The 26,167-nt window shown below is 41.3% G+C and overlaps 2 protein-coding genes across 6 annotated transcripts in view; one reads left to right on the forward strand and one right to left on the reverse strand.

Annotated features, from left to right (window-relative positions):
* Positions 1-5,691: 5,691 nt before the first annotated feature.
* The window catches only part of LOC119652536, a 425,047-nt gene continuing 404,571 nt past the window's right edge, over positions 5,692-26,167 (reverse strand). For 4 of the 5 annotated variants that reach the window (XM_038056740.1, XM_038056739.1, XM_038056738.1 and 1 more), the window contains exons 13-15: positions 22,990-23,495; positions 19,183-19,380; positions 5,692-19,004 (exon numbers count right to left, since the gene is read on the reverse strand). In XM_038056740.1, coding sequence (XP_037912668.1) covers positions 18,859-19,004; positions 19,183-19,380; positions 22,990-23,495 — 850 coding nt within the window. In that variant the 3' untranslated portion in view covers positions 5,692-18,858. The remainder of the gene's footprint in view (positions 19,005-19,182; positions 19,381-22,989; positions 23,496-26,167) is intronic. The other variant, XR_005249556.1, reaches the window with a different exon arrangement.
* On the forward strand, positions 12,837-16,213 carry LOC119650813 (uncharacterized protein K02A2.6-like). Its single transcript, XM_038053951.1, has 2 exons — positions 12,837-13,832; positions 13,877-16,213. The coding sequence occupies exons 1-2, from the start codon at positions 12,837-12,839 to the stop codon at positions 16,211-16,213; spliced, it is 3,333 nt and encodes a 1,110-aa protein (XP_037909879.1).

The following is a 26,167-nucleotide window of genomic DNA, read 5'->3' on the forward strand; positions in this document are numbered from 1 at the left end:
CGTGTGAATAAGCAAATGTTCTTGTATAGCTTAGCTGGCAACGTGGACCCGAATATTCTGTGCGTCAAAGCCAAACGTTCGGCTAGCTTAGGTCCAAATACATCGGGCAACAGTTTTTGGACCACTTATGGTAGTCTTACTCTCTAATTCCACAGGTGCAGTGTGCGGGTGGACAGTTTCTCAGGAAAACCTCTTTGATTGCATTTCAAGGATCGATGGCCAGAGGTTACTTCTTGTATGAAATGAAGATTTCTTCATTTTTACAATGGGGGCTCCAAAGGTATCGTAGTTGGGGAATAAAACTACATCCTATTTTTCAAAGTAGGTTTGCCATATTTACGCTTGACTATTTTCCCTGAATAGGCAATATGTTTGTCCCTAACCTTGGGGAACTGCGCAGTGTGTATACATGTACCTTTAACTTTGGTATAGATATTTGCAGTTGTACTAATTTCTTGCAAGAATTTGGGCCTGCACGGCTCCCATACATTTCAAATTTGCATATGCTTTGGGGATGTTTCACTCCTTATGAGATTTTCCGATTGATTTTTAGTTTATTTTCAATTTCCTTATTACCCCCTTCCTTCCTTTCCTCCCCCCTCCCCCACCAAAATTATAAACAAAGAGTAAAATGGTCAAAGTATCATCAACAATACTTAACCATGGAGTGGGAGAAACTGGACGATAGCAGGATATGAGAGGACGTGGTAGACCCTATCTCAGATGGAGCGATGGACAGCTTTTAAGGATATTGAATTGGTGGAGCTCGGCTGGCTGAGATGTCTGCAGTTCCTTACTAAGTAAGAATCGCAGGATGCTGGCAGTTTGGTGAGTGTGTTAGAAACTGGTAAGAATTTATATTGGTAATATAATAAATGTGAATTGCTTTTACAGCTTTACCATCCCGGAAAACATGAGGAAAACTCTGCTTCAAGGACTTGACGTCCATTTCCGATTATTTTTAAATATATATTATAGCGTACTTTTTGAATTTAATATTTTCATTAAAATCAATTGTTAAAACTTCAAAAAAAATGTTTAATTTAGTCTGATGTCTAGATTTTGATGTGATATGTGACATATAGGTATCTATGTTACGCAAATGCGGTAAGGTTATGCACGAAATCACAAATCCAACTCAGGAAATCGGCAGGGAGTCTATGTTGTCAGGATCCAAAGTTGTCTCAGGGTTCCAAGGTAGAGAAACTAGATTCATTGGATACGAACGGAGCTAAAACAGAGAATGGGACAGGCGCGGGGATATGACATGTGGAAATTTTTAGGCTTACATAAGATTGTATTTGAGGGAAAAATGTATGCGATAAACCCTGGCGTCAGAAAGAATCTATGGAGGAAATACAGGAGCAGACCTATATTGGTGTGATGATGCCAACGAACTTTAAGACTCTGACAACTGAAAACGAAATAATTTTGAAGTAATTAGCGAGAGATGATAGTAGTGATAGCAATGAAAAAGCGGAAACACTTGCAAGAAAGGAGCTCCGATCCCCATTCGGATAACCAGCACCTGCAATAGGAGTTAGTAGATCTGCAGCTGTGAAAATTATAAGCGATTGATAACATAACATAACATAACTCAATGGGCTGAAGATGATCAACCGACCATCCTGAGTGGCCGGAGACGACCTAAAGGGAAGAGCTACTGATATTGAAGCTTGTTGACTCCGTCGACACGTGCTTGTACGCCTCTGCTCTCACGCAATTTTGCGCCTTGTGTGATTTTATCACTTTTTCAGGGTTCCTTTTGGTCCCTGATAATTTAGTCAATTTCATCATGTCTCATCGACGAGATCACGGATCTCGCGACCTAAATCGCCTTCACTCGACATTCCCGCAAGGTCACTGGAGCTCTGCTGAGCTTGAACTTCCAGCACTGTTCTGATTGACGTTGAGTCCTCGAGGAACGATCCTGTGGGTTAGGTTGATTCTTCCACGTAGCATGCTAGGGACATCCTCTAAAATCATGCCCTGAGGATGCCAAAGAAGGGTGGGAACCTCAGAGGTCGCGCCTCACAAAACATCTGAAGCAAGGGAAAAATGGATCGAGGATATGAATCCCTCTTTGCGATCGATGCGCTCTGGTCCGGAGTTTTACGGCTCCACGCGCGCGGTCGAGCCTTTCTTTTTAATTCGCTCGTGCGTGTTTATTTCGTTAGGTACACGCGGATCCTCATGATTGAGTATTTTTCAGGACCGGCAACCGACTCACGCACCGGCAAGGACACGTGAAATTTTATATAATAAGACGTGAGAGATCGTAGTTTTGAATGAATTCTTAAAAGAACAAACACCTGAAAGCTGTTAAGCTCCTAAGGCGCCCTTTAATTTCTAAGCCGTGGATGAGGGATGATATCACTACGAGATCGCCTTGAGCCGAAAGCTGAAGCCACAACTGACAATCGGACGATAGATAAAGGATGGCGTTCAGAAGCACTAGGACATCAAATGCGATAAGACAACATTTTTGTTTCGATGAACAATGTCGGGGAAGTCAGAATGACAAATGAGTGTTATCGACTGTATGTAGAAAGGCTTACATGGGCCGAAGATAACAGATGTTGTGTATATGGAAGGAATAAAAATACAACGATGACAGAATATACGTATAAGCAGAATTCCACATAGTGAAACTATCGATAGTAAATCTAGGTGGATTGAACATTTTTGAAATCTTCTAAACACGGTGACACAATAGATGGAGAACTCTACAATTACGGACTATGCGGAGGGGAGCAAAAGAGTGCGCCAATCTATGACGAAGTGGAAGCAGCCATAAATAAACTAAAGCTGAAGCAAGCATTTGTCGTCGAATACTAAATGTAGTATAGGTCCCAGGGTGAAACGTGGATTGGTACACACGATGGAGAATAAAACCTGGGAAAAGCCTGCTGAACCAACACCAACAGCTCAACTACCAAACCCTATTTCCATCTCCACGTGATGATCGCTGGGAGTTCTTTTTTAATGAAAAACTGCAAATGAAGAAGGATGAAAGCGAGGCAGACAAATTGTACCAACTGATCCTCCAGGTTGAGGGTTGGGTAGAGCTGCCACCTCCCACACGGAAAAACGAAGTTACGAAGCCACGAAAGGAGGCTCGGACAGGATGGAGTTTACAACGACGACCCCGGCAACGAAAACGGAATAACGGTCATTCAGTAAACCATGTGCTCGGAGTAGGTTTCCTAGTCAGCTAAAACCTGAAATTTGCTGGTGTCGGCTTTGAAAACATTAGTGAAAGGCTATGCAATCTGAGCTTGCGAGGCAAATTTAGAAATATAAGCATCATTAACGTTCACGACCCTACAGAGGAGACTGCAGAGTAGGAGAAGGATACTTTCTACGAGGTAGTCGAGCGGACCCTGGACGCATGTCGCAAATATGATATTAAAATCGTACTTGGAGATTTTAACAGTCAAGTAGGGACGGAGCCAATGATGACGGACTGCGCATTATTCGTAACATCTATAAGAGGGAAATGGATGTCGCAATAACGGCAGCTAACAGATGTCCTGAAGATGAAGCATCAACAAATGATTTTCACCGAAGAACGTTTTCATTGATACGGCCACAAACATACTTGCCTCCAGTCGGAAGAAAAGTCGCGAGCATATGCAGAGGCCTTCAACGAACTTCGTCGGATGGGGAAGCCACTTCATAGACAGAAAAAGTAAGTCGAGGAAAACCTGTCTGTGAATTCGGGACGTACAGGGAGCAACCGCACCAGGCCAGGAAATTTTACTAACAAGTCAGCAGGATGAAATCTTATACAATGCAATGCTCATCTTGCCAAGACAAAACGGGAAGTCTGTTTTCCGACAGAATGGGCATATTGGAGCGATGGGTTAAATATTTTGATAAACTGCTTAACAACCAAAATATCGGAGGTCCAGCCAACTGAAGACGACGGACAAATGCTGCCACCACCAGGCATGGACAAAATAGTCCTTGCAATTCATCGGCTTAAAAACCATAAGTCATCAGCAGCCGGTGGAATTATAGACGAATTGATTAAATGTGGAGGCGACCAATTACACCAAGCGATTCACCAACTGATGCTCAATTTGCGGGATAGCCAATCAATGCCTGACGACTGGCATGAGGCATTACCTGTCCCATATATAAAAGGGGAGGTATCACGTTGCTGAGAATCATCTATAAGATATTGTCCGCTATCTTGCTAGGCCGGATAGCTCCATAGGCCCAGAACATCACTGGCCCATACCAAAGGGGTTTCATTCCAGGCAAATTAGCAACAGATCAGATTTTCTCTCTGGGGCAAGCGGTGATAAAACTGTTAGAATATGGCCATCAGTTGAACCATTTTTGATCGACTTTAAAGCCGCCTATGATAGCTAGCCAAGGTAAGACTTTACACGATCATGAGAGAATTCGGTATCCTAATCAGATTAATAAGACTGACTAGGCTGATTCTGATCAATGTAGGAGGCCAGATAAAAGCATCACGACATTGAATCGCACTGTTCAAACGAGAACAATAAGAATAGGAGACTACAACTTTGAGACCCTATCTAAGGTCGAGAATCAGTACCAATAACAGCTACGACGACGAAATCCGCGCACGGTTCTTGGCTCCCAACAAAGTCTATTTCAGTTTACAAACACCGTTTCATTCGAAACGTCTCACCATAGGCTCAAAGCTCTTACTGTACAAGAGAATGTATGTATTCCCCGGAGATCTGGGTTCTTAGCAAGAAAAATTGCGAACTCTTGGGCGCGTTCGAGAGAAGAATCCCCCGGACAGTTTTTGGTCGCCTACATGAGGATGGGCGATTCCGTAGTCTACATAACGATGATACCACGACCGTCTAGTGGTGGACAAAATCCGGCTCAACAGGTTGCGGTAGGCGGGTCACCTAATCTATATGAATGAGGATGATGTGTCCGCCCGGAAAGTCTATAAGGGTAATATCTATGGTAAAAAAAGAAGACGAGGCAGACCCTGCCTGAGATGGAGTGATGGCGTAGGCCAGGACGGCAGACAGCTTTTAGGGATATCGAATTGGTGGACCTCGGTGCAAAATCGAGGTGTCTGGAGTTGCTTATCAAGCCAGTCCTAGACCGGATACCGGTTTTTGCACCGTTGATGATTTGTATCAAAGAAGGTTGGTTTCTGCCGACGATGGACTGAACTGGATATTGCCCGAAACATTAACAGTGATACATCCGATTTCGCTGCTTTGTCGAAAATCTGGAAATGCAGTGGTTGCAACACAGAGATCAAGTCCTTGATACTATTACAAACAAACAGCTTGGTCGGCACATAGGCCTAGCACCCGTACGGAATGTGATCAGAAGGCGGAGGTGGCAGTGAATAGGTCATAAATTAAGGAGGGATGACAATTGCCTTGCTGGCTATGACATGCAGTGGAATCCACTTTCCCAAGGTGACCGACGAGTGGGTCGTCCCAAGGGCACTTGGCGCGGAACGGCATAGAAGGAACGCAGACTTCTTGGGAATTTATGGGGGAGTTGAAGCGCATTTCAGGTACAAGCGAGCAATGGCGCGTGGTCCCGAAATATAGTATTTGTGTAACTTCTAACTTTAACCGAAAGCGATAACTCTTTTCTTTTTATTTCGTTTCGAGAAAACCTTACCCCGGTCAAGTTTCAATGGATATGGATGGATATGAAATAAAACAAGTTGAATTTATTGTTTACAATTTGACTTTTTAATCAATAACCAAAACGAACAAATTAATTATACATAGATATAATCGAAAGTAAGTATGATATAAAAAGTAATTACAAAAAAAAACCATTCAATTAAATTTCATCTTGTCCGGATCTCTTCGGTTTTTTTCCTTCTTTCTCAACAAATTCGCCATTCGATAGCTAGACGTACATCGTTTTGTGTCTATTTTAATCAGTTCTTATACACGAAGCACATAAGCCTTTTCTATCAGCACAATTTGAAAAACAGAACAACAATTTACGCTTCTCACTGATACGCATCTTACATAGTAGGGTCCTTTTCAACCCATCCTGAACATTAAACGTATACAAAAACTAGTGGAATTCATATAAAAATATTTTGTTGTATTCAGTATTATTTCGTATTGATTATCAGACGAGAGATTTGAAAGCGGAAATTGATTCAGCGGAGACGAAAAACAGAACAGAGGACAAGGGATAGTATGCACATTGAAACCATAAGGGAAAATTAAGGATTTCTTACTTAACGTAGTCACCTATAATAGAAGCGATTTTTTCTTTTATTTACAATTGATAATAAAAATGTAAAAACTCGGTTTATATTTAAAGGAAAAAAAGTACACAAATCTTTTTACAAATCGATTTGAAATCAAAGAAAACATGGCAATGAGGACATTCTTTCATAAAGAATAGTCGCAACCACTTTTTTTTTCGATTTCATAACAGTGACAACAGCCGAAGTAAAATTTTACAGATTCTTTAATTATATTTCGTTTCTTTTCTTTTTCTCATAGCTATTTAAATTGTTTTTTGTTTTTTTTTTTTGCATTATTTTTATGTTTCGGTTTTATAAAATTAGATACGACTAACTAATGGAAACTAATAACTAGAAGGGGTCTTGCTTGTCCCTTAAATATAAATTTTAATTGAACAATTCTATGTTTTTTCATTTTACCACTGAAAAATTGATGAAATTAACATTTTTTCTCTTCAATTTGATAATTTAAAAAATGTGTCTAGTACAATTTATACACACACAATGCATAATTTGTCAGTAGTAAGAACTGTTGGAGATACTTTATGTTGCAATCGGTTTTGTTTGTAAAAAAGGGAATATACATTTACATATTCTTTTGTTGCTGCGATCGTAGATACATTCTTTCATTAACAAGATACTTTCTTTAGTAAATTTCTCGTTTTTTATTTGAAAATAAATTTATCATATTTACAAGTTAGACACCGTAGGAAGTAATCGTGTGAATTGTGGCTGAAATCAACTCTGTTAGTTGGTTAGCGATTAAAAACGAGAAGTTCAGGATAGAATCTTTGAAATGTATCTTTTTCTGTGAATTTGTTTACTTGAGGGTTCAGTAATATTAAGATTTGATGATGATTGTGAAACATCCAGTCAGAATGGAGGACAGATTTTACAAGTGAAAAATTTCAAATTGAGCACTCTGTTGACACTAAGGATCGAGATAGTTTATTGAAGATGCTTCGGTCCTTATTAGGCTTCCTTGTTCAAAGCTTCGACTTGTGCTTCTACACAACGGTTGCATGCATATTTAAGATATCTTCACCTAAATCTGACGCGCGTTTCTTTGAGCGTCCTTTCGCAGAGCAATCGAATGTAACTACTCATTGCCTTTTAGGTTTCAAGGTATCACGATTGTTCAGAACAAACACACAACAATTAAACCGAAATGAAAAACAAATGGAACAGAATGTTTAGTATCTTTTTCTTATAAAATCACTTCATGGATTCAATTCGATTCATTATTATATTTATATATTTCTTAGATTAATCTTCTAGAGATTTTGAATTGCTGTACAGGGATAGAGCGCTTCACGGTATGTCTTATCTCCATTTTCTTATTCTTTTAAAATAAACTAATATCACCTCGTTATACAATCTTTAAAACTATACATGTTTTTAGTTTCATGTTGTTTCTTTCAGTTTTCCTCTCGTTTTGAATTAAACATGAAATTGAAAGTGTTTATTCTTAGATTTAAGTTTCCATTCACCTTTATAATTTCTAAAACTTTAGGTTCCAAGGATAATATATAATGCGTTATATCTTTTACCTATTTTATGTGGTTTCTGTGTATCTGAAAATATGCAGTTTGTGCATGATCAGTAGAAGTTGCATTCTGCATTTGAGTTTGTTAGAGACGACCAAGTTCGAGTTCATATATTGTGTTAAATACAATCATATATATCCTTTTCATGTAATATTTGAAAGATTCACTTTGTTTATTAGAAAAATATATTTACAATATTACATCAATGTTAAATTTATTGTATGCTGAGAAGTGAATGAGTGGTAGTCGAAATGTTGTTCATTTGTCGGAGTTTTATGATTGTGAAATCAAGTGGGAAGGAGAGATTCGATTGGAACAGTGTGTGCTAGGGTTAAAATATGCATTTTGCTAGGTTTTATGGTTATTTGTTTAAGGTATATCGTTGTTTAACAGTTGTACTATTATATTTCAAATTGGTTCTTTTAGGTTTTCATTTTAGAGTTTCAGTTTAGAGCAGACCGAATTAAATACGAGAGAGAGCAGATGTGAGTATAGAGCGGTCTATTGCATAAAAACACGCAAACGGACCGACCAATGACAATAATAATGAACAACATTTTTACCCAAAGGATGAGGGTTACCTGTGAAAAGTTCAGTTACACGTTGTATTTTTCAAATTAGTTGAGCATATATAGAACACACGTGAAAGCATCATGAGTTGGAGACCTACTAGCTCTTTGAAGGCGCTTCTTTCCAGAAATCGGACATTAAACATATAATCGAGGGAATAATCGTGAAGAGCTTTAGTGGGTTGAAAACGAGGAGCATATAGATACGAGTAATTTGTTATATTCAGCCATCAGCTATCTGCTAGATTAGTGCAGGATTGTATGACTTTTGCACCTCAGTAAAACACACTGGGAGCGAAAAAGGATTGAACTAGAGAATGCTTTGCATTGGGTACAGGTCGGATATATCAAATCCCTTCCAATTCATTTCGTAGGTAACTTTATGATTCTGTGGGAAAATTCACAACGTAAATTAGATGATAAAAGGAAGCAGTTCCTATTCCTATTCCTAATGGTAAATGAAATGTTTCGAGCAACTAGAAATTCCCCTGTAATAAGACTCAACTCCTATAGACTAAGTCCGGGTGGAATGTCGCGTTGGTATAGATGCCGCATTTTTGAGCCCTCGTACATCGAATCAATGTGTTGTCTCGATAGGATACTCGAACATTTTTAGCGCTTTATTTGGAAATCAATTTCATATACGGGTTTTCAAAAAACTCCATTATAGGAGGGTGATCTGAAAAGCTCCCGACCTCAACGTGAAGGTGGCAGCACTCGACAATAAAACTTAGAGAACATGGTTGCGCATCTTTTGACAGAAACTCACCAAAAATTTCAGCCATTTTGGAAGCGGAGTTGTTGTTTGACAATCGTCTGAGTGAGTCAATGCGAGTGTTTTTGTGAAAATAGAAAAAATCTAGTATCGAGCTGCTATTAAATATTTGTTTTTGAAAGGCAATATGCTTACGCAAATCAAAGATGAGTAGGACGTTGTGTATGGGGACCCTGCACCAACATTTATCACCGTGAAATTTTGGGCAATTGAATTCAAACGTAGCCGTACAAACTTGGGACACGATTTACGTTCGGGACGTCCAAAAACTGCAACCACTAACGATAGCATCGCTAAATGGTGCTAAACGATCGTCGAATTATAGTGAAAGAGATAACAGAGGCTATGAATATGTCAAAAGAGAGAGAGAGGCTATGAATATATCAAAAGAACGTGTTTGCCAAATATTGAGTGAAGATTTAGGCATGAGAAAGCTGACCGCGCGTTAGGTGCCGCGCTGTTCACGTTAGACCAAAAACGTGTTCGAATGAACATTTCCAACGCTCTGTTGGAGAAGTTTAAGCGCAATATATCAGAGTTTTGGCGAAAATTAAAAATTACTGTAGATGAAACTTGGATATACCATTATACACCCGAAACAAAAATACAGTCAAAACAGTCGATTGCGAAGGTGGAGTCGGCTCCAAAAAAGCAAAAACTGTTTGTTTGGCTAGGAAAGTTATCGTGACTATTTTTTGGGATAGTCATGGAGTTATCTTAATCAATTATCTTCAAACAGGAAAAATCATTACAGGAACATACTACGTATCATTACTCGACAAGTTAAAGGCAGAAATTTCGGAAAAACGGCTACATTTGAAGAAAAAAAAATTCTGTTTCACCAAGACAATCCGCCGTTTCACACCTCTGTGGTTGCCATTGCGAAAATCCACGAATTAGGGTTTGAACTGCTTGACCGCCTTCCTTATTCACCAGATCTAGCCTCAACTGACTTCTTTTTGTTCCCTAATCTAAAAATTGCATTTGGAGGACAAAGAATTTCGTCAAATGAGGAGGCCATCACCTTCGTAAATAATTATTTTGCAGAGAAAGACGCCAAATACTATTTAGACGGGGTAAGGAGATGGTAGCATCGCAAGGAGAAGTGTGTAGACTTACAAGGACACTATGTAGAAAAATAAAAATTAAAAAAAAAAATATCTTGTATCATTGTTAGTTCGGAAACTTTTCAGACTACCCTCGTAATGTAGGTCGTCTTCATTGTGATTGATATTTTGATTGAAAATCTGAGTTATGTAGCGTCTGTTCTAATCTTCAGTATAGTTTTTGTAGAAATCCGAGTGAGATGTCGCATCTATTCACCAATGGAGATATGTAAAGTCGAATACTGGGATACTAATTTATCCGTCATGTTATGTGAATAGTATACTACTCCCAAGCCCAGATAAAGCTTGACGGTCTTGCGAAAAGTCTAAGCGAGCTGGGTACCACATCTGCTATCGGCATCGATTGGAAGTTTCTTAGCGGTTACTAGGACGATTCCAGGAAGAGGGAGACGCATTTTTCAATTGAATCGTCATATGTGACGAAACTTGGGTGCACTATTCCACACCCAAGTCGAAACAATCCAGTATGAAATGAAGGAACAACGGCGAGAGGGAAGTGAACGCGAGATTGCCAGCCGGCAAACTAACGGCAACCATTTCTTTATTGGAAAGGTGTTACTCATTCTGATTTCCTCTATGATCAATCCGTCATTGGTGCACAGTATTATTGTTGGATGCCACGAAAGCGTAATTTTTCCTAATGATAAAGCAAGACCTCACGTGGCAAACGCAACAAAACAAAAATTTGGCGCCTTTGACTGGGAAACCTTAGAATATTCTCCCAACAGTCTCGACTTGTCTCCTTTCGATTTCCATCTTTTTGGGCCACTAAAAGAAGAGCTTAGAGGAAAGCGATTTGACGACGGCGCGGCAGTCAAGACATTCGTGCGCCAGCGGCTTCAAGAACGTCCAAAGAAATTTTATGATGACGGGATTCAAAAATTACCAATTCGGTGGGAAAAATGCATTTGCTCGGCAGGAGAGTATGTAGAAAAATAACAGACTTGTAAATGAAGTCTAATAAACAGAATAATTTAGAAAAAAAGACAGTCTCGTTTATATTTGATATGCCCCTTTATTTCGAAACGACTCAAAAGCTGCGGGAAACATCTAAAAGCAGGGAAACTGGATCCCAGACGGAGTAAAACCGAGCGATATCGAACAACAATTTTGCATATCCAGGTAGAAAAGAAAGTCGTTTCTCTTTCGAGTCAAAACCAGGGACGAAAAACGAATTTAGTACGACAATTTCAAAGGCCAAATGTCATATGTAAAGCCGGGACAAACGTGAACATCAACGCCAAAGCCGAATATTCATGGTGTTAAGTTAATTCTCTATATTTGGTGGGATCCAAAGGGTGTGATCTACCACGAATTTCTAAAGCCTCGACAGACTATCACAAGGACTTCCACAGGCAAAAATAGAATTATTGAAAGAAAGCTATAGCCGAAAATAATGCGTCCAGATACGAGTCCATAATATTTGATCATTGCTGCTCAAGTTAAAACTATTTGGAAGGAACTGTCGGAAAATGCTGGCTCACCCGACCTATAGTCCAGACATCGCTCCCTCCGACTACCATTTGTTTCGATCTATGCAAAACGCTATGACTGGAATACGCTTCACTTCAGAACAGAGTGTCGAAAATTGGCTCGATTCATTCTTGACTTCAAAAGATGAAAACTTTTTGCTCGACGGAATCTATATATTGCAAGAAAAATGGGAGAAAGTACTGACTTCAAGCAAAAAACCAACGGACCGATTTAAGTTCTACATTCAATACTATTCTCTGTAAAACCCGCGATAGGGCAAAGTAAGAAAAAAGGTAGAAGTGGGCGGTCAGCTTAGCGGGGATAACTCCACGCCCCTCCTTCAAGGGGGTCTAAAACAATTAACCTGGTCCTCCAGGCTGGGGGTTCAAAGAAATGAACTTCAACTCGTCATTCTGCAAAAAAAAACCAAACAATATTGTAACAGTGTAAACTAACCATTAAATGTAATACATAGTGTGAATTAACAATTAAGTTTACTACAACTGTATTTAATATACATTCAACTGTCAAATAAACGCCATTCCACAACATACTGGCGACGAGGACGGTCGTGTTTTTCGTTTTTCCGAGCGCGAGTTAAATATGGACGCCACACAGTTTGCCGAATTTTTACGTGTGCAGGCGGAGCAACAAACCGCCATCCTAAAAATTCTTGAAAATTTCGCTACCGTGACGGTTGGTAGAGAAAACATCTCTACAGAGGTAAAAAAACAAAACATCCTAAAAAACTTTAAATGTGAGAAATATGATGGCGTTACAACGGCTAGTGTTTTCGTAGATTATTTTGAAGCCCAGTGCCACATGTGGGGAATCGCGGATGATATAAGTTCGAAAAGAGAATTATTCGTATTATATCTAAAGCCGGAAACCTATCGTGAACTAAAAATTGCATTTGCGGACGCAAAGAAAAAATTTGAAAACCTGACTTACACGGAAATCGCGGAAAAATTCGTGAAGCTTTTTGAACGAAAAACCACGCGCTTCAAAGCTCTAACGAACTTTTGGAATTGTGTGAGGAAAAAAGATGAGTCATTCGAATCTTACGCGAACAGGCTAAAAGACATAAGTCGCGATTGTGGCTACGACGGCGACATGCTAGAACGTCAATTACGTGATCGGTTTGCAACGGGTCTCAACCATCCCCGACTTGAAGTGGAATTGAAACAAAGGTGGCCAGAGCTAAAAACATTCGATGATATTGAAGGCATAGAAAACGAAGTGTCGTTCGCGGAAGTTTTCAAAATAGCGCTATCAAGAGAGTTGGCGGAAAAAGACATTGTAGAAAGTGAATGCGCGGAAGTGAAAAAAATAGTAAAGCGTCGTGCGAAAATCGGTAAGCGGATCCGAATTTTGTCGGAAGAACAATGTTTAAGATGTGGTGCGCGTGAAAGACATTCAAAAGACAACTGCAAGGCGGCGAATCACAATTGTGAAGCGTGTGGCAAACCTGGACATTACGGGTCGTGCTGTATAAGAAAAGGCAGAGCTAAATTGATCGTGAGAGACAAAAAGAAACAACAGCGTATTTACAACGTAAAAAATAGTGATACATCTATTTCGAGTTGTGAGCAAGTTTTTAAAGTAATGAGTGCCATTGCTAAGAAAAGAAACATTGACGTTAAGATAAACGGTGTCACGTGTACGATGGACTGGGATCCGGGCGCGTCAGTTTCCATTATAAGTAAAGATTTTTGGAAACAGATCGGATCACCAACGCTTAAAGGGAAGCCAAAACTACGGGCTTATGGCAATTTCGATTTACCTTGCCAAGGGGAAGCTACAGTGACAGTGACGCTGAACAAGCGAACGCGATCTTTGAAAGTAGTCGTGGTGGACAACGCGAATCCAATGTTATTTGGCTTAGAGTGGAATGAAGCCTTCAATTTGCCACTGCCCGAACCAGTGTACAACGTAGATCGTGTCAACAACCACGTGCAGCCGACAACGAAACCACTGCATCAGAACTTAAATGACATATTGGAAGAGAACAAGCAGCTATTCGAAGAAGGACTGGGAAAAATAAATAACTACCAAGTTAAAATTCACATAAAGGAAACAGCAACACCAATACATATTCCAGCCAGGCCAGTCCGATTCGGAATTCAAAAAAGCGTGGAATTCGAACTTGAAAGGTTACAGCAGGAATAATCTCATCTGTTGACCCCAACGAAACACCAATCGAATGGGCAACACCCACTGTCAACGTGGTTAAACGGAACGGAAATATACGTATTTGTGGTGATTTTCGTGTTACACTGAATCCAGCACTAGTAACAATACGACATCCAGTACCAACATTCGAAAACATCCGTCAGCAGCTTGCCAAGGGTGAGAAGTACACGAAATTAGATCTACGCGATGCCTATCTACAATTCGAGATTAGTCCAGAGTCAAGAAAATACCTAATGATATCCACACACAAAGGGTATTTTCAGTATAACCGTATGACTCCTGGTATATCGAGTGCACCCGGAACATTTCAAAATTATATAGAAAATCTACTTGCTGGCATACCCAACGTTGCAATCTATTTCGACGACATAGGCATTACAGGTCCAGATGAAGATAGCCATCTAAGATCATTAAGAGAAGTTTTTAAACGTCTGCGTGAAGCTGGTTTTCGTATCGAAAAGAACAAATGTAGCTTTTTTCAAGACAGTATCGACTATTTGGGCCATCAATTCAACCGAAAAGGGATCTATCCAGTGGAAGACAAGCTGATAGCAATAAAAAATGCTGCAATACCCACTAACAAGAAGGAGTTACGATCCTTTCTGGGATTGGTCAATTTTTACGAGAAATTCATACCCAACTTACATGGAGCATGTTCCGAACTACACGCATTAACTGGTACAAAGTCGCAATGGCGATGGTCAATAACGGAACAGAAACAACTTGATAATGTTAAACATATGATAGCTAGCGCCCGTCATCTAACTCCTTACGATCTCACAAAACCGCTTTATTTGGCAACAGACGCATCCGATGTAGGCCTTGGTGCTGTTTTATATCATCAGGACGAGGCTAACAACGAGTTACCTATCGCCTACGCGTCACGAAAATTGATCGAAGCAGAACAAAAATACGCTACCATTGACAAGGAGGCATTAGCAATATTTTTCGCCGTGAAGAAATTTGATCCATATTTACGTGGGACAAAGTTTACATTAATTACGGATCACAAGCCGCTTCAACACCTGTTGGGAGACAAACGAAATTTGCAAAAAATCGTAAACAACCGTCTGACGAGATGGACACTAATGTTAGGTGCATACAATTACGATATACAGTATCGTCAAGGCAAATACAATATTCTAGCTGATTGCTTATCACGCTTACCAAACGCACATGAAGCAATTTCGGAGGAAGCGCAGAAGATTCATAAAATTTATGCAGTAATTCAAATACGGAAGCTTGATGATATTGTACTAACAGAACAGGAACTTAGGAAGCAGACGAAACATAACCTAATATTACGACGAGTAATTGAGTTAATTGAGCGTCACTGGCCAGACACGAAGTGTGTCAACAACGAGCTGAAACCATACTACGATAAACGGGAGGAACTATCATACGAAAACGGTATTTTGATGTGGCAAGGACGAATTATCGTGCCCGATAATCTTCAAGAAGTAACATTGAGGCATCTTCATAGAGGGCATCCAGGCATTGGCTCTATGCGTGCGCCAGCGAGGTACTATGTATGGTGGCCGAACATCGACAAGGGCGTGGAATATACAGTGAAATCATGCATGGCATGTCAACGTCAACGCCCAAAACAATCTGAACTGCCAATCTACTTTTGGTCCCTGCCAGAGCATTGTTGGCAACGACTGCATGTGGACTTTGCAGGTCCCTTCGAAGGAAAAATGTGGATTGTGCTTGTTGATGCTTTATCAAAGTGGGTAGAAGCAGATGTACTTTATGCTGCCACCACAAGAACTTTGTGCGAATTCCTAGAGGAGAAGTTTATAACATTTGGTTATCCGGAAATTATCGTGTCGGATAATGGTAGTCAATTTACGTCAGAAGAGTTTCGAAATTATTGTCAAAGTCATGGAATAAAACATGTAACGTCTTCACCGTACCATCCGAAAACCAACGGACTAGCCGAACGATTCGTACGAACATTTAAGGAGCGCATGAAAGCCAGTGAATATGATGGTTTATCACAACGTCAGCGCTTGCGCACATTTCTATTTACATATCGAAACACACCACACTCCTTTACAGGGAAGGCACCATCTGAATTTTTGCGAGGTCGACGCCTGCGAACTTTATTTGACAATCTGAAGCCTAATGTACGGCGAGAGATGCATTTTAAACATGTAAAACAAAATCTTCAAGCAGAGCAGTCTAACAGAAAGTTCCAACCAGCACAACCAGTATTCGTAAAGACAGACATCGAGAAAATGTGGGAACCAGCCAACATAGTCGAAAGAACAATATTCCTACAAAGGACGGTGTAGAAAGAAGACGACATGCAGATCATATCCGAGAACGGAGGGTAATACCACCATCAATCACAATCAATCGACTTCCGGGATGTCTCAGATTTTAGGCGAAACAGTTTCCATCACCAATCTGCAAGTCCGACAGCAGATGATGAACAGGAACATCAGCAGTCTATGCAGCCCGCTATACCGTCGCATGAAAACGGAAACATGAGTGAACAAGGACAACACACCGAAGCACAACAAATTGAACATCCAGTACGGCGAAGCCAACGGCTAAGAAATCGACCCAAGAGACTAGTCGAAGAGATGTAAAATTACTGAAGGAAGGAGAAATGTAACAGTGTGAACTAACCATTAAATGTAATACATAGTGTGAATTAACAATTAAGTTTACTACAACTGTATTTAATATACATTCAACTGTCAAATAAACGCCATTCCACAACAAATATGTGCAGAGACTGGATGAATAGCCTCGAAGAGGGTCGATACCATGGAAACGACCACGTAAAGGAACGCTCTTGGATCCCGGAATGTTGGGTCACTAAACAAATCTGATGTTGCCGAGGACCCATTTCGACAGGCCAGCAAGTACAAATTTAGGGTTCTAGCAGTCCAGGAATAGATTGGAATGGTTGCGAAATGACTGGTATGAGGTCGCCCATAATCTTCAAAAGTGGACAGGTATCAGGGAAATGCGAGTTTGGAGTGGCATTCACGGTGCATAGGAACTTTACGGCAAATGTTATCAACTTCAAACCTACACACGAAAAGTCGTGTGTACTTGGCAACAAAGCATAGGCGTGTAATAAGCCATATATTGGCTTATTGACACTGAAAATAATGGCGTGGTCTTATCTTGCCATTCGCTGCACACATCACATGGTGTTAGAGGCCGCCTACGTCGCAAACTGACCAGATTGCAAGCAGGAGCTCCAGTTTGTGACGCCCTGATCAAAGTAGCGACAGTGGAGTATTCCAAAAGTAAATTTCAACGTACAACGCCAAAAAATTCACAATTTACACACCTTTTGCCATCGGTAATAAGTATTGGCAGCATTCGAGGAAAATCGAAACGGAAAACAGAAACTGAGAAAAAGAAAACATTTTCTGTTTAAATAAACTAGTTGGAAGAAGAAGGAAAAAATGTGCCAATTAAAACTATCGATTTAGTGGAAAAATGAAAGAAAGGATTCGCTTCGTTGTCGTTCGAAGGACCTCGGCAAATTTCGAAATACAGAAATCGACAAACAATGACCTGAAAATGTTTTGTGCTTTTTCGAAGATTTTTCTATTTTATGTACACATCAATTTCTGTGATGATAAGCCTTGTTGCCCTCTATGGTTCTGAATGTTGACCGACTATAAAAGACAATGAACGGCGCCTTGCGGTAATGCAGACGAAAGTGTTGCTTTGGACCAATGGATTTGCACTGATGAAAACTCACTTGCTAATATTGGTCTGAACATTGAAGTCGATGGAAAACGACAAAAGGCCCGCCAAAACAAAGATAGCTTGATACATTAAATGGCGATGGTGTGCCTTCTAGACTCTATCCAGATCAGGCATATAACCGAGCAAAATGGCGCAACCGATTAAGGGGAGCCGACCCCGCTTCTGAACGGGACAAAGGCTGATGAAAATGAAGATCAATCTCTCTGTTCGTAAAGAATAAATCATGATTAGTTTGAGCAGAAATAAGAATCTTTTGAAAAAGTGGAAGGGAACAGCGTATTTTCAATTAGTATCGATTTTCGAAAAGATGCGGCATCTCACCGGGATTTACACCACATGCAATTTTTTTTTTGTTTTTCTCAATCAAATTATTCCCACTTAAATTAACAGGGCCAGTGTTTTGATTGGATTCACGACGATCACAGTGCCCAATAAATCGTATTGTGAAGCGACCTTTGCTGAGCTACTAAATCTCCCACAAACGCGTGATGCTATTTAGATTTTTCTGTTTGTCCATGCGGTAATACAATGCAAATGGACTATTTAGATCATATCAAGTTTGTCTAGTCTTTCAGTCATTTGTAGCGACTTGTTATTGTATACTTTAAATATATATATATATATATATGTATATATAAAACATCTCCATTCTTTAATATCTAATTTTAAATTTAATCTTTAGCTGAACAGTACATTTTCTAGTTCATATGCTTAGAATAATAGTTTGCTCTGTTCATTCTTCGTCATCTGTTCCTACACAATATCCAGTTTTCACTTTCTTCCCGTTTGTTTCACACCCTTCCCATGTACAATCATTTAAATGTCTTATCGTATATATAAAAAAATCTGTTCCACTATAGTCTTCCCTTCGCTAAGTAATATTTTCCTATCGGTATCCTTTTTTTTTGAATATCTAAAGTTCGAATTCTGTAATTTTCAATTATTTCATATAAAGAATTGTTTCTTACACAGAATACAGTAGTTATCATTTTTACACGTTTATCTCCGAGCTTTATGTGCATCAATATAATGCAGTTCTTCCACTGTTTCGAGATGTTTACGTTAGTTTCATCAATTGAGTATAATATTTGTTTGAAGCCTAAATTATTCCTTATTTGTAGATTAGTTCATTTCAAATTTACAGATACAATCTCGTATGGATGTTGGTGGTAGGCAGCAAGCTAATGCGAAATTATCAGAGTCATCTAGCTGAAAAGTTGACCAGCATCGCAGATGAAACTGTGATTCCCATTAGTGTAGTTGTTGTTGAAATCGCTAATAGAATCCAATTTTGTTTCGAATGGTAGCGGCGGATTGAATGTGCGGAATTGGTATCACCACATTTACCTGCAAAATGAAAAATTTTTAGATACAGAATTTATAGGAGACGAAACTTTTCGCTCTATTTCCACGTGTAAAACTCTAACAATTAGACAGAATGGTTTGCAATTTGTGGCTGCATTTTATTTGGTGTGAAATGTATTGTGAAAGTGTGAAGAGAGAAAATTTGCATGAATTCACGTACCGGCTAATGTTAGATTAGCTACGAAATGATGATCAGGCGGTTTTTGTAGTCCTCGATAACATGAATCTCCCACGACCAGCAGACCATCATTCCCATCTAATTGCTTATAACTAATGCAAACTCCATGTTGGGTGGCTTGATTCTTCGCTACTATGTACACTGTGCTGTTTTCGGTCCATGAGCCATGACAAAGATACGCTGAAATGAATATATACAATAAATTTTTGATTTTACACGTAATCAATGTGGGGAATAGGATATGAGATCAGTGGAATGTACATTGTGGTTTCAATACAAATCACATAAGCCTAGTGCTAATCAACAAGATGGTAAATCAATAAAAAACGAACCAAAGAGATTTATTTTTCTGAATGCAAACATATGAAATATGCTCTTGATTAAAATATATATATGGTTGCCATTTACCCCTTGTTAGGGTATAGGGGTCAACCGTACGCGCCATCACACGCGGTTACCTGAAATGCCCTTCAGTTCCCTTCAGGACTTCCCGAGACGCCTGTACTCCTTCTTCCTCTGGAGCAACCCACTCGTTGGTCAACTTGGGATAGTAGATTACATTAGATGGCGTAGCTAGCAAAACAGTTGTGGCACCTATCTACTGCCACTTCTGCCGCTTGATCACATCGCATACGGGTGCAAAACCTGTGCGCCAACCAAGTTCTTCGTTTGTAATAGTATCAACGAGCGTACCTCGATGATACGATGCAGACAAGTGTTTACGAAGGTTTGTAGCCTTTGAGTGACAGGGGAGTCACTTTCCATGTGCTATTCCCATATAACAACACAGAAAGAACACTAGAACACAAGAGCTTCAACTCGACCTTGGTGTAGAGATACTGCATTTCCAGAATTTAGATAGCCAGGAAAAGCGCATTTTCAGTTTTTTTTTCATGTTATTATTATTGATAACGAGTTCCTTGTTCAGGTGTCGTACTACTCGATATGCTCCAATGTGTGGAATGATTCTTTCGAACAACAAGTTGTGATAAGTTGTCTGGTAAGGCTGTAGAGTTTATCTTTGTTCTCGAAATTGTTTCGGGCCTGTTTGTTTATTGCAGGTTTGATGCTGATGTAGTTTTGTAGGACCTAGCATGACCCTGTGTGTAGTTGCCAAATCTTCCATTAGGCGTAGACATACTTGATGGGAGAGGGGTCGGATAAGGGAACACTAGATGAACGTGTTATGCACATGCATATGTACGCACCCGAAGATGTGTGTATGGGCATGCTTATGCGTAGGCTGGGTAGGTGGGAACAACATCTTCATCCGTGGTTAAAATTTTAGAACTTCGGAAATCCAGTACTGGCGGTTTTTGGGAGCAGTTAAGCGGGTTCCCAGCCATCAATATCCAAGGAGTGTCACTCTATTGCAAAGTACACAATCAACCATTAGCTGACTTAAGGCCGAAACTCCAGTTGCAGCCTTGCCCGCTGCTGTTTTGGCTTATTCGAAAAAGTTCATCTTTGTTTTTCATAGAGAGGACTGCCTCTTCCAACTCTTTTATGGAGAAAAGTGGGCAGTTTTCGGCACTCTCCGCACTGCCGTCATCATCCTGTACGGAGTATGCAGTGCGCGTGCAATGCGGTCCAGTTTCTAACCGAATTCTCACGGTTCCCATTCACCTCGATCATCAAGTCCTGTGCTCTGTGGCTAGGGTACATGGCTCCTCCCGGTCGTTTAGACGTTGCGTCAAGCGGCGGAGTTTGTGACACTGCTTCCGGAGCTTCGCAATTTCTGTTGTCCACCAATACATCGACTTGCCACGTCTCGATGCCCTTCTGTTCCGGTGCTGCTCACTGATGAGCACTGCCTGACCGCGTCTGCGGCATGTTGTCCTCCTGTCCAGTCCCTGGCAGGTTGCAGACGTGTGCCCATAATCTAAACATCTGTAACATTTGGTTAGGGCGACCCAGATTCGTATCCTACAGATCACCCAACCAATTCTGATTTCCCCGCTGCTAAGACGCTTCCTCGCGCATTGCTCCGCGACTTCTACCGCATGGAGTTTTTTACCCCAGGAGTTCGCAGAGGTGATACCAATTCGGACATTGGTTACCTCCGCACATTCGCGCTCAATGGCCTCTTCTACTTCGTTCTTTTCTGTTAGGCAGTCAAGGTCTTGGATTTCACAAAACGTACCTTTAAATGTTGTCCTTGGGTCTAATTCGATGAGGACTCCACCACTCTTCGTTTTACGAATGGAAGACGCTTCTGCTCCACTATCTTCGGGTTTGATTGTATAAAGGATTTCACTGAGGACTCAGTCTGTCCAAGAGTTCCTCCAGCTCCATAAGTCCGTCTTTTATCCCTTTGTTGACGTTTTTCTGGAGGAACGTTTCAGAATGTATGCACTTTACAGCTGCCGCGCATTTTTTGATAAGCCTTTCTACTTCGGCTTTCGCAAGAATAGTCGACAGCGCTCCCACTCAGCTTATATTCGAAGCCATCTGGGCCTTTCAGTAGTCAACACTGTGTTTCCTTCCGCGGCGACAGCATTGCATGGTACGGTTTGGGTTGCCGTCTCCGTCGCAGATGCTACATTACTCTGCCAGCATTTTTTTCTGTTTGCGCATCCCGATGTCTCCCGTTCCTTCACTGGGCGCTGGGACAAGCGTCGCACTTTCGTGCTGCGTGCAAACGCAGCTACCTCACTCGCTATTCCCACTATCTCCTCATTTATATTTTTTTTATTCGTCATTCAAATTTTTACAGGCGCATTGTGTGCACGGGCGCGAGCCACAATAGTGAGGAATGTGTATAGCCTCGGGGATAAAGCCTTTACCTCAGCACCCTGAGATCCAATCTACGCTTAGCTGATTTCGGAATTCGCGGGCAAATCAGCACTAGCTCGGGGCAACGCGGTCTATTACGGGTCAATGCACACTTCCCGATCAGGGTCCCGAAGGGATTGGCTCCTGATAAATGCTACAACTTGCACCTTGGCAGAGCTAGGTTCCCTTCACCCCATCGACGTCGACAAGTTGTCGACGGCTCCGGGGACACCCAGTGTGTCCCGGCATGTATCGGTCACTCGCAGTTCGCTCTTCACTGAGAAATTTCTCAAGGCTTCTACCTAGAATGCAGGTATTATGCCGGCTAGGGGATCAGAACTACTTGCTCGGGCACCTCGGGGATGCCACCCCTCGTATTGTAAGCGACCCATTTATATTGATGGATTGCGCTCAATATCGAATGCGAATTATAAAAACTGGGCATTTTAGATCTGCGAAACACATCGATGACGCTGCTCCCAGGGCAGAGGTGAGGCAACGTCTGATGAGTTCCGAAGCCGTTTTCGCTTTTTATTTTTGAAGCTTGGGTTGCTAAGCCCAAACGAGGGGTGGACCAAAAAAGAGGGAGTAAGCTGAAATCGAAATTGTTTGGATGATCGAAATGTTGATAGGAAGCAACAAGGACGTTAGGCTCACAGAATAAGTACTTGGTAACTGTGCATAGGATAATGTCTTCGTATTAAAAGGAGTACACAGATGTAGTTTGGAGGACACTCCAATTGCTTTAGAAGAGAAATTTACTGTGAATTGATAATCCAGTCGGAGTTTTAAACCTGCAAACAACTGCTACATGGCCTGTCAGTAACAGTATTTTACGGAAACAAATAATGTTCAATTGAGGCGAATGGTTGTAAGCCAGTTCCCGGAACTGATTAAATAACTTCACAACGTGACTTCCTCCGACACTTAAGGCTATATGTGGAAGCTAACTGAGAATAAAAGAAACAATCAAATCAAGTTAAATCGAATTTACATCAAAATCAAATTACTTACATTCCTCGCCATCCTCACTGCATCTAGGTCGGACTTCAATCAAATTTGGATCCGTACAACCGACCAGGAGCTGCCGTTGTGCTTTATAATTTACTATACATGCTGGAACGTCCCGACGGTTGCGTTGCTGCGATGATGCACTGAGTCCTCCATCCACATTTGGCGGCATCTCAATTGTTTTTTCGTTTGTTATATCGAGGATATTCTCTTCATCTGCGCCATCATCGTCATTATTGCCAGTGCCTTTGTGAAAGGTTTCACTTCCTTCCATAGAAATGCGATTGCTTCTATGATTCGGAACAAGGACTTTCGATTTATATGGAACAGAGTCAGCAACACTCGAGGAGTCTATTAAATCGTATCCGGAGATTACTACGGAGCGGGTCTGGCTCGATATGGTGGGGTTAGTGGCAGCACGTCGACTTCTAATTGAAAGACCTCGAGTATGAGATTGCCAGGATGTTTGACCAAACTCCTCAGAATTTCGGAAGCTTTGAATTCCGTGCCTGAAATCGAGAATTTGTAATGTACATTTTTGTTGGCATAATTTTCATGAAATTCGTCTTTTGAAGTGAAATTTCTTTACGATTAGAATGTCCAATAAATACCCTGAGTTAATGAAAGAAAATGGAAGACATGTTCCAACGGACACTTTCGTTTTCCGCTATGCCTGCTTATCTATCTGTTTGCCATTCGATTGTCTGTTTGTCTGCTTGTTTATCGGTTTGCCTGTCAGCCTGCCGTCTACCTGCCTGTTAACCTGTCGGTTTATCTGTCTGTACGGTGGATATGGGAACATTTATTAATGTTTAAATGCGGAAGGCTAGGCACAGGAAGAAGTTCACAATTTACTGGTGCATCGACCCAAATGACTATGGAAGAGACTCGAAAAACTTTCCAAGTCAAAAATGGGGAACTCAAACTCCAAAACTGGTGGTGTTTCAATGAATAGATAATTGGGTCCACATAGCACCTAAATGTATTCATTTGAAGGATATACCTCCCAAGAAAACTAAGAGAGGAACATTTTAGATATAGATGCTGATCAAAGTATTTTTCGATGAAAGTTAAAAGGGCACTAGCCAACTTCTTAACTAACTTCGTCTATTTAGCAGTAACTTCAAATGTGAGGAATAACCTAAAAGGCCGTATGGAAGAAAAAAAGGGTAGGATTGCCTCAGCAATTGTCACTTCCCGAATGAGAAAAATGCCATGCCCTCCACATATTATGGAGAGTTGAAGCCCCCGCATTTGCTAGGAAGATCCATCCTTGAAACAAGGAGGTTGCGCAGGAGCAACACTGATGATTTACAAAACACAATTAGGTCTTCACCTACATGATTGAAGCATCTCTCTACTCGTAATTAGGAAGGGTGTGAAATACTATGAGAAATAATGCTTGTTCAAATCCATTTTAACTACCTGGCGGTTGGCGGTCTGGTCTGATTATGTTTCAGATTAAGGTTGCATAATTCGGCAAGTCCTCACACGACTTCCTCGCTATGGTCGCTGGAAACCGTCTTCGGATGGGCCAAGAGTGCGGATCTTGTGGGGGGATACGCCGAAGTAACAGCCGGAGGATTGTTCTCTCTGCACTGGATGTGTTAATATTACCCCAAGGCAAGGCGGAACAGCATATGCCGAGGGCTGCGTGGCGAATGGGGAGGCTGATCTTTAGAATGCAAACTCTGAATACCTTGGACACCTTTAGTTTCAAATAAGACCCTTACACTGGTAGCCACGATAGCCAGAATGGACATTTTCTCGGATTACTCGTGGGACATAGACTCAACCAAAAGACACGAAAAACAGACAATAGAAAAAAAGGGGGTGATGCGAGTCGCATTATTGGAGGACGAGCTGCTGGCATCCAGCCAGAAGATAGTAGCCGTTGAGGGCAGTACATTGGTGTCAGTCGTAGCACCACTGTGCTGAAACCAAGCGCAGGGACTTCTCAGTAGTACTTTGCAGTAGTTGCCGTCGAGCTGGGTGTAGGGAGTACCAGTCATAGTACTCCTAACTCGGAACCGTCGACTTCACCCCCCTCCCCCCTAAGCAAGGGCTGACAAAAATGCAGAGGTCCACTGGAGTCCCGTTCAAGAGCCAGTAACAGAAGGCCATGCATATTTTGAGCAAGATTGCAAATAATAAGGAGGACGGTGCTGTCGACGAGCAGGATGATGAGGTCGAACAACAACACAACCGGAGGAGAGTGTGCAAAGACTCGGACGCCAAGCAACCTCTGCAAACAGATAAGCAGCAACAGTCGGCCGCCATGCCACACGCTGCGAAATCCTTCAGCTACGTGGCTAGGAGCAGTAGTAAACTAACGCCGGAGGTGTCGACCAGTGTTGAGACTAGGCTATCGGAGATAGTCATCGAGCATCTTCTGGACGACAAAGGCGATCACATGGGATACATCTCCTGCTTCGATTCCTCTCATGTGGCCCGTGGGTGCCATGTTATAGTTTTTGAGCACTCATTCTCCAGGTGCTTTCTCGGTTCGTGTGTCGCTAAGATCAGCTACCCCTGAGAGGACGTAAAGCACAAATTTACTTCTCATGAGCCTACCAGCGCTTCGCAACTGGTTGCCGAAGATTCGCATGGATAAGGCCAAGCTCGTCCAATCCCGGCGCCCCAGGATTCTCATGAACGACTAGATAGTTACCAAGTAATAGGATCCCCAGGCGAATAGCCAACATTTTTTGCTCCGTATAAACGGAGAGGAGGAGGCACTGGAAAAAGCAGAATACAAAGTATGATTCAGAATCAGGAACGGAAAAGTGAAAGTGTTCCGCTCTGCGAAACCGGCCGACGATATGGATCCAGCCGACGCCGCCAATGAGCTGTTGGAGCAGATGCAGATCGACTGCCGGGGATTGACGAGTCCCCTAAGCAAGCAGACCATGCTGAGCGCAGCGCAAATGCATTTGCAGCGCTTGAAGTGCGCTTCAGCTACTCTGCTGGTTTCCCTCCTAGAGGAGGACATCAACGTCACACTAATACAGCAGCCCTGGATCGGAAGCGACCGAACTATCAAAGGCTCCAAAGGAAATATTATACTTATCTGCACGTTTTTCTGTCCGTGGTCAAACTAGAGCAGGCGGGAAAGGAGTATGTGCACATTTCCTCGGGTTGCATGACTCACGACCGATAAGCTCCATCAGAAGAGCTGCAA

This window comes from Hermetia illucens, chromosome 3 (assembly GCF_905115235.1).
Source record: "Hermetia illucens chromosome 3, iHerIll2.2.curated.20191125, whole genome shotgun sequence".
Classification (NCBI taxonomy): Eukaryota; Metazoa; Arthropoda; class Insecta; order Diptera; family Stratiomyidae; genus Hermetia; species Hermetia illucens.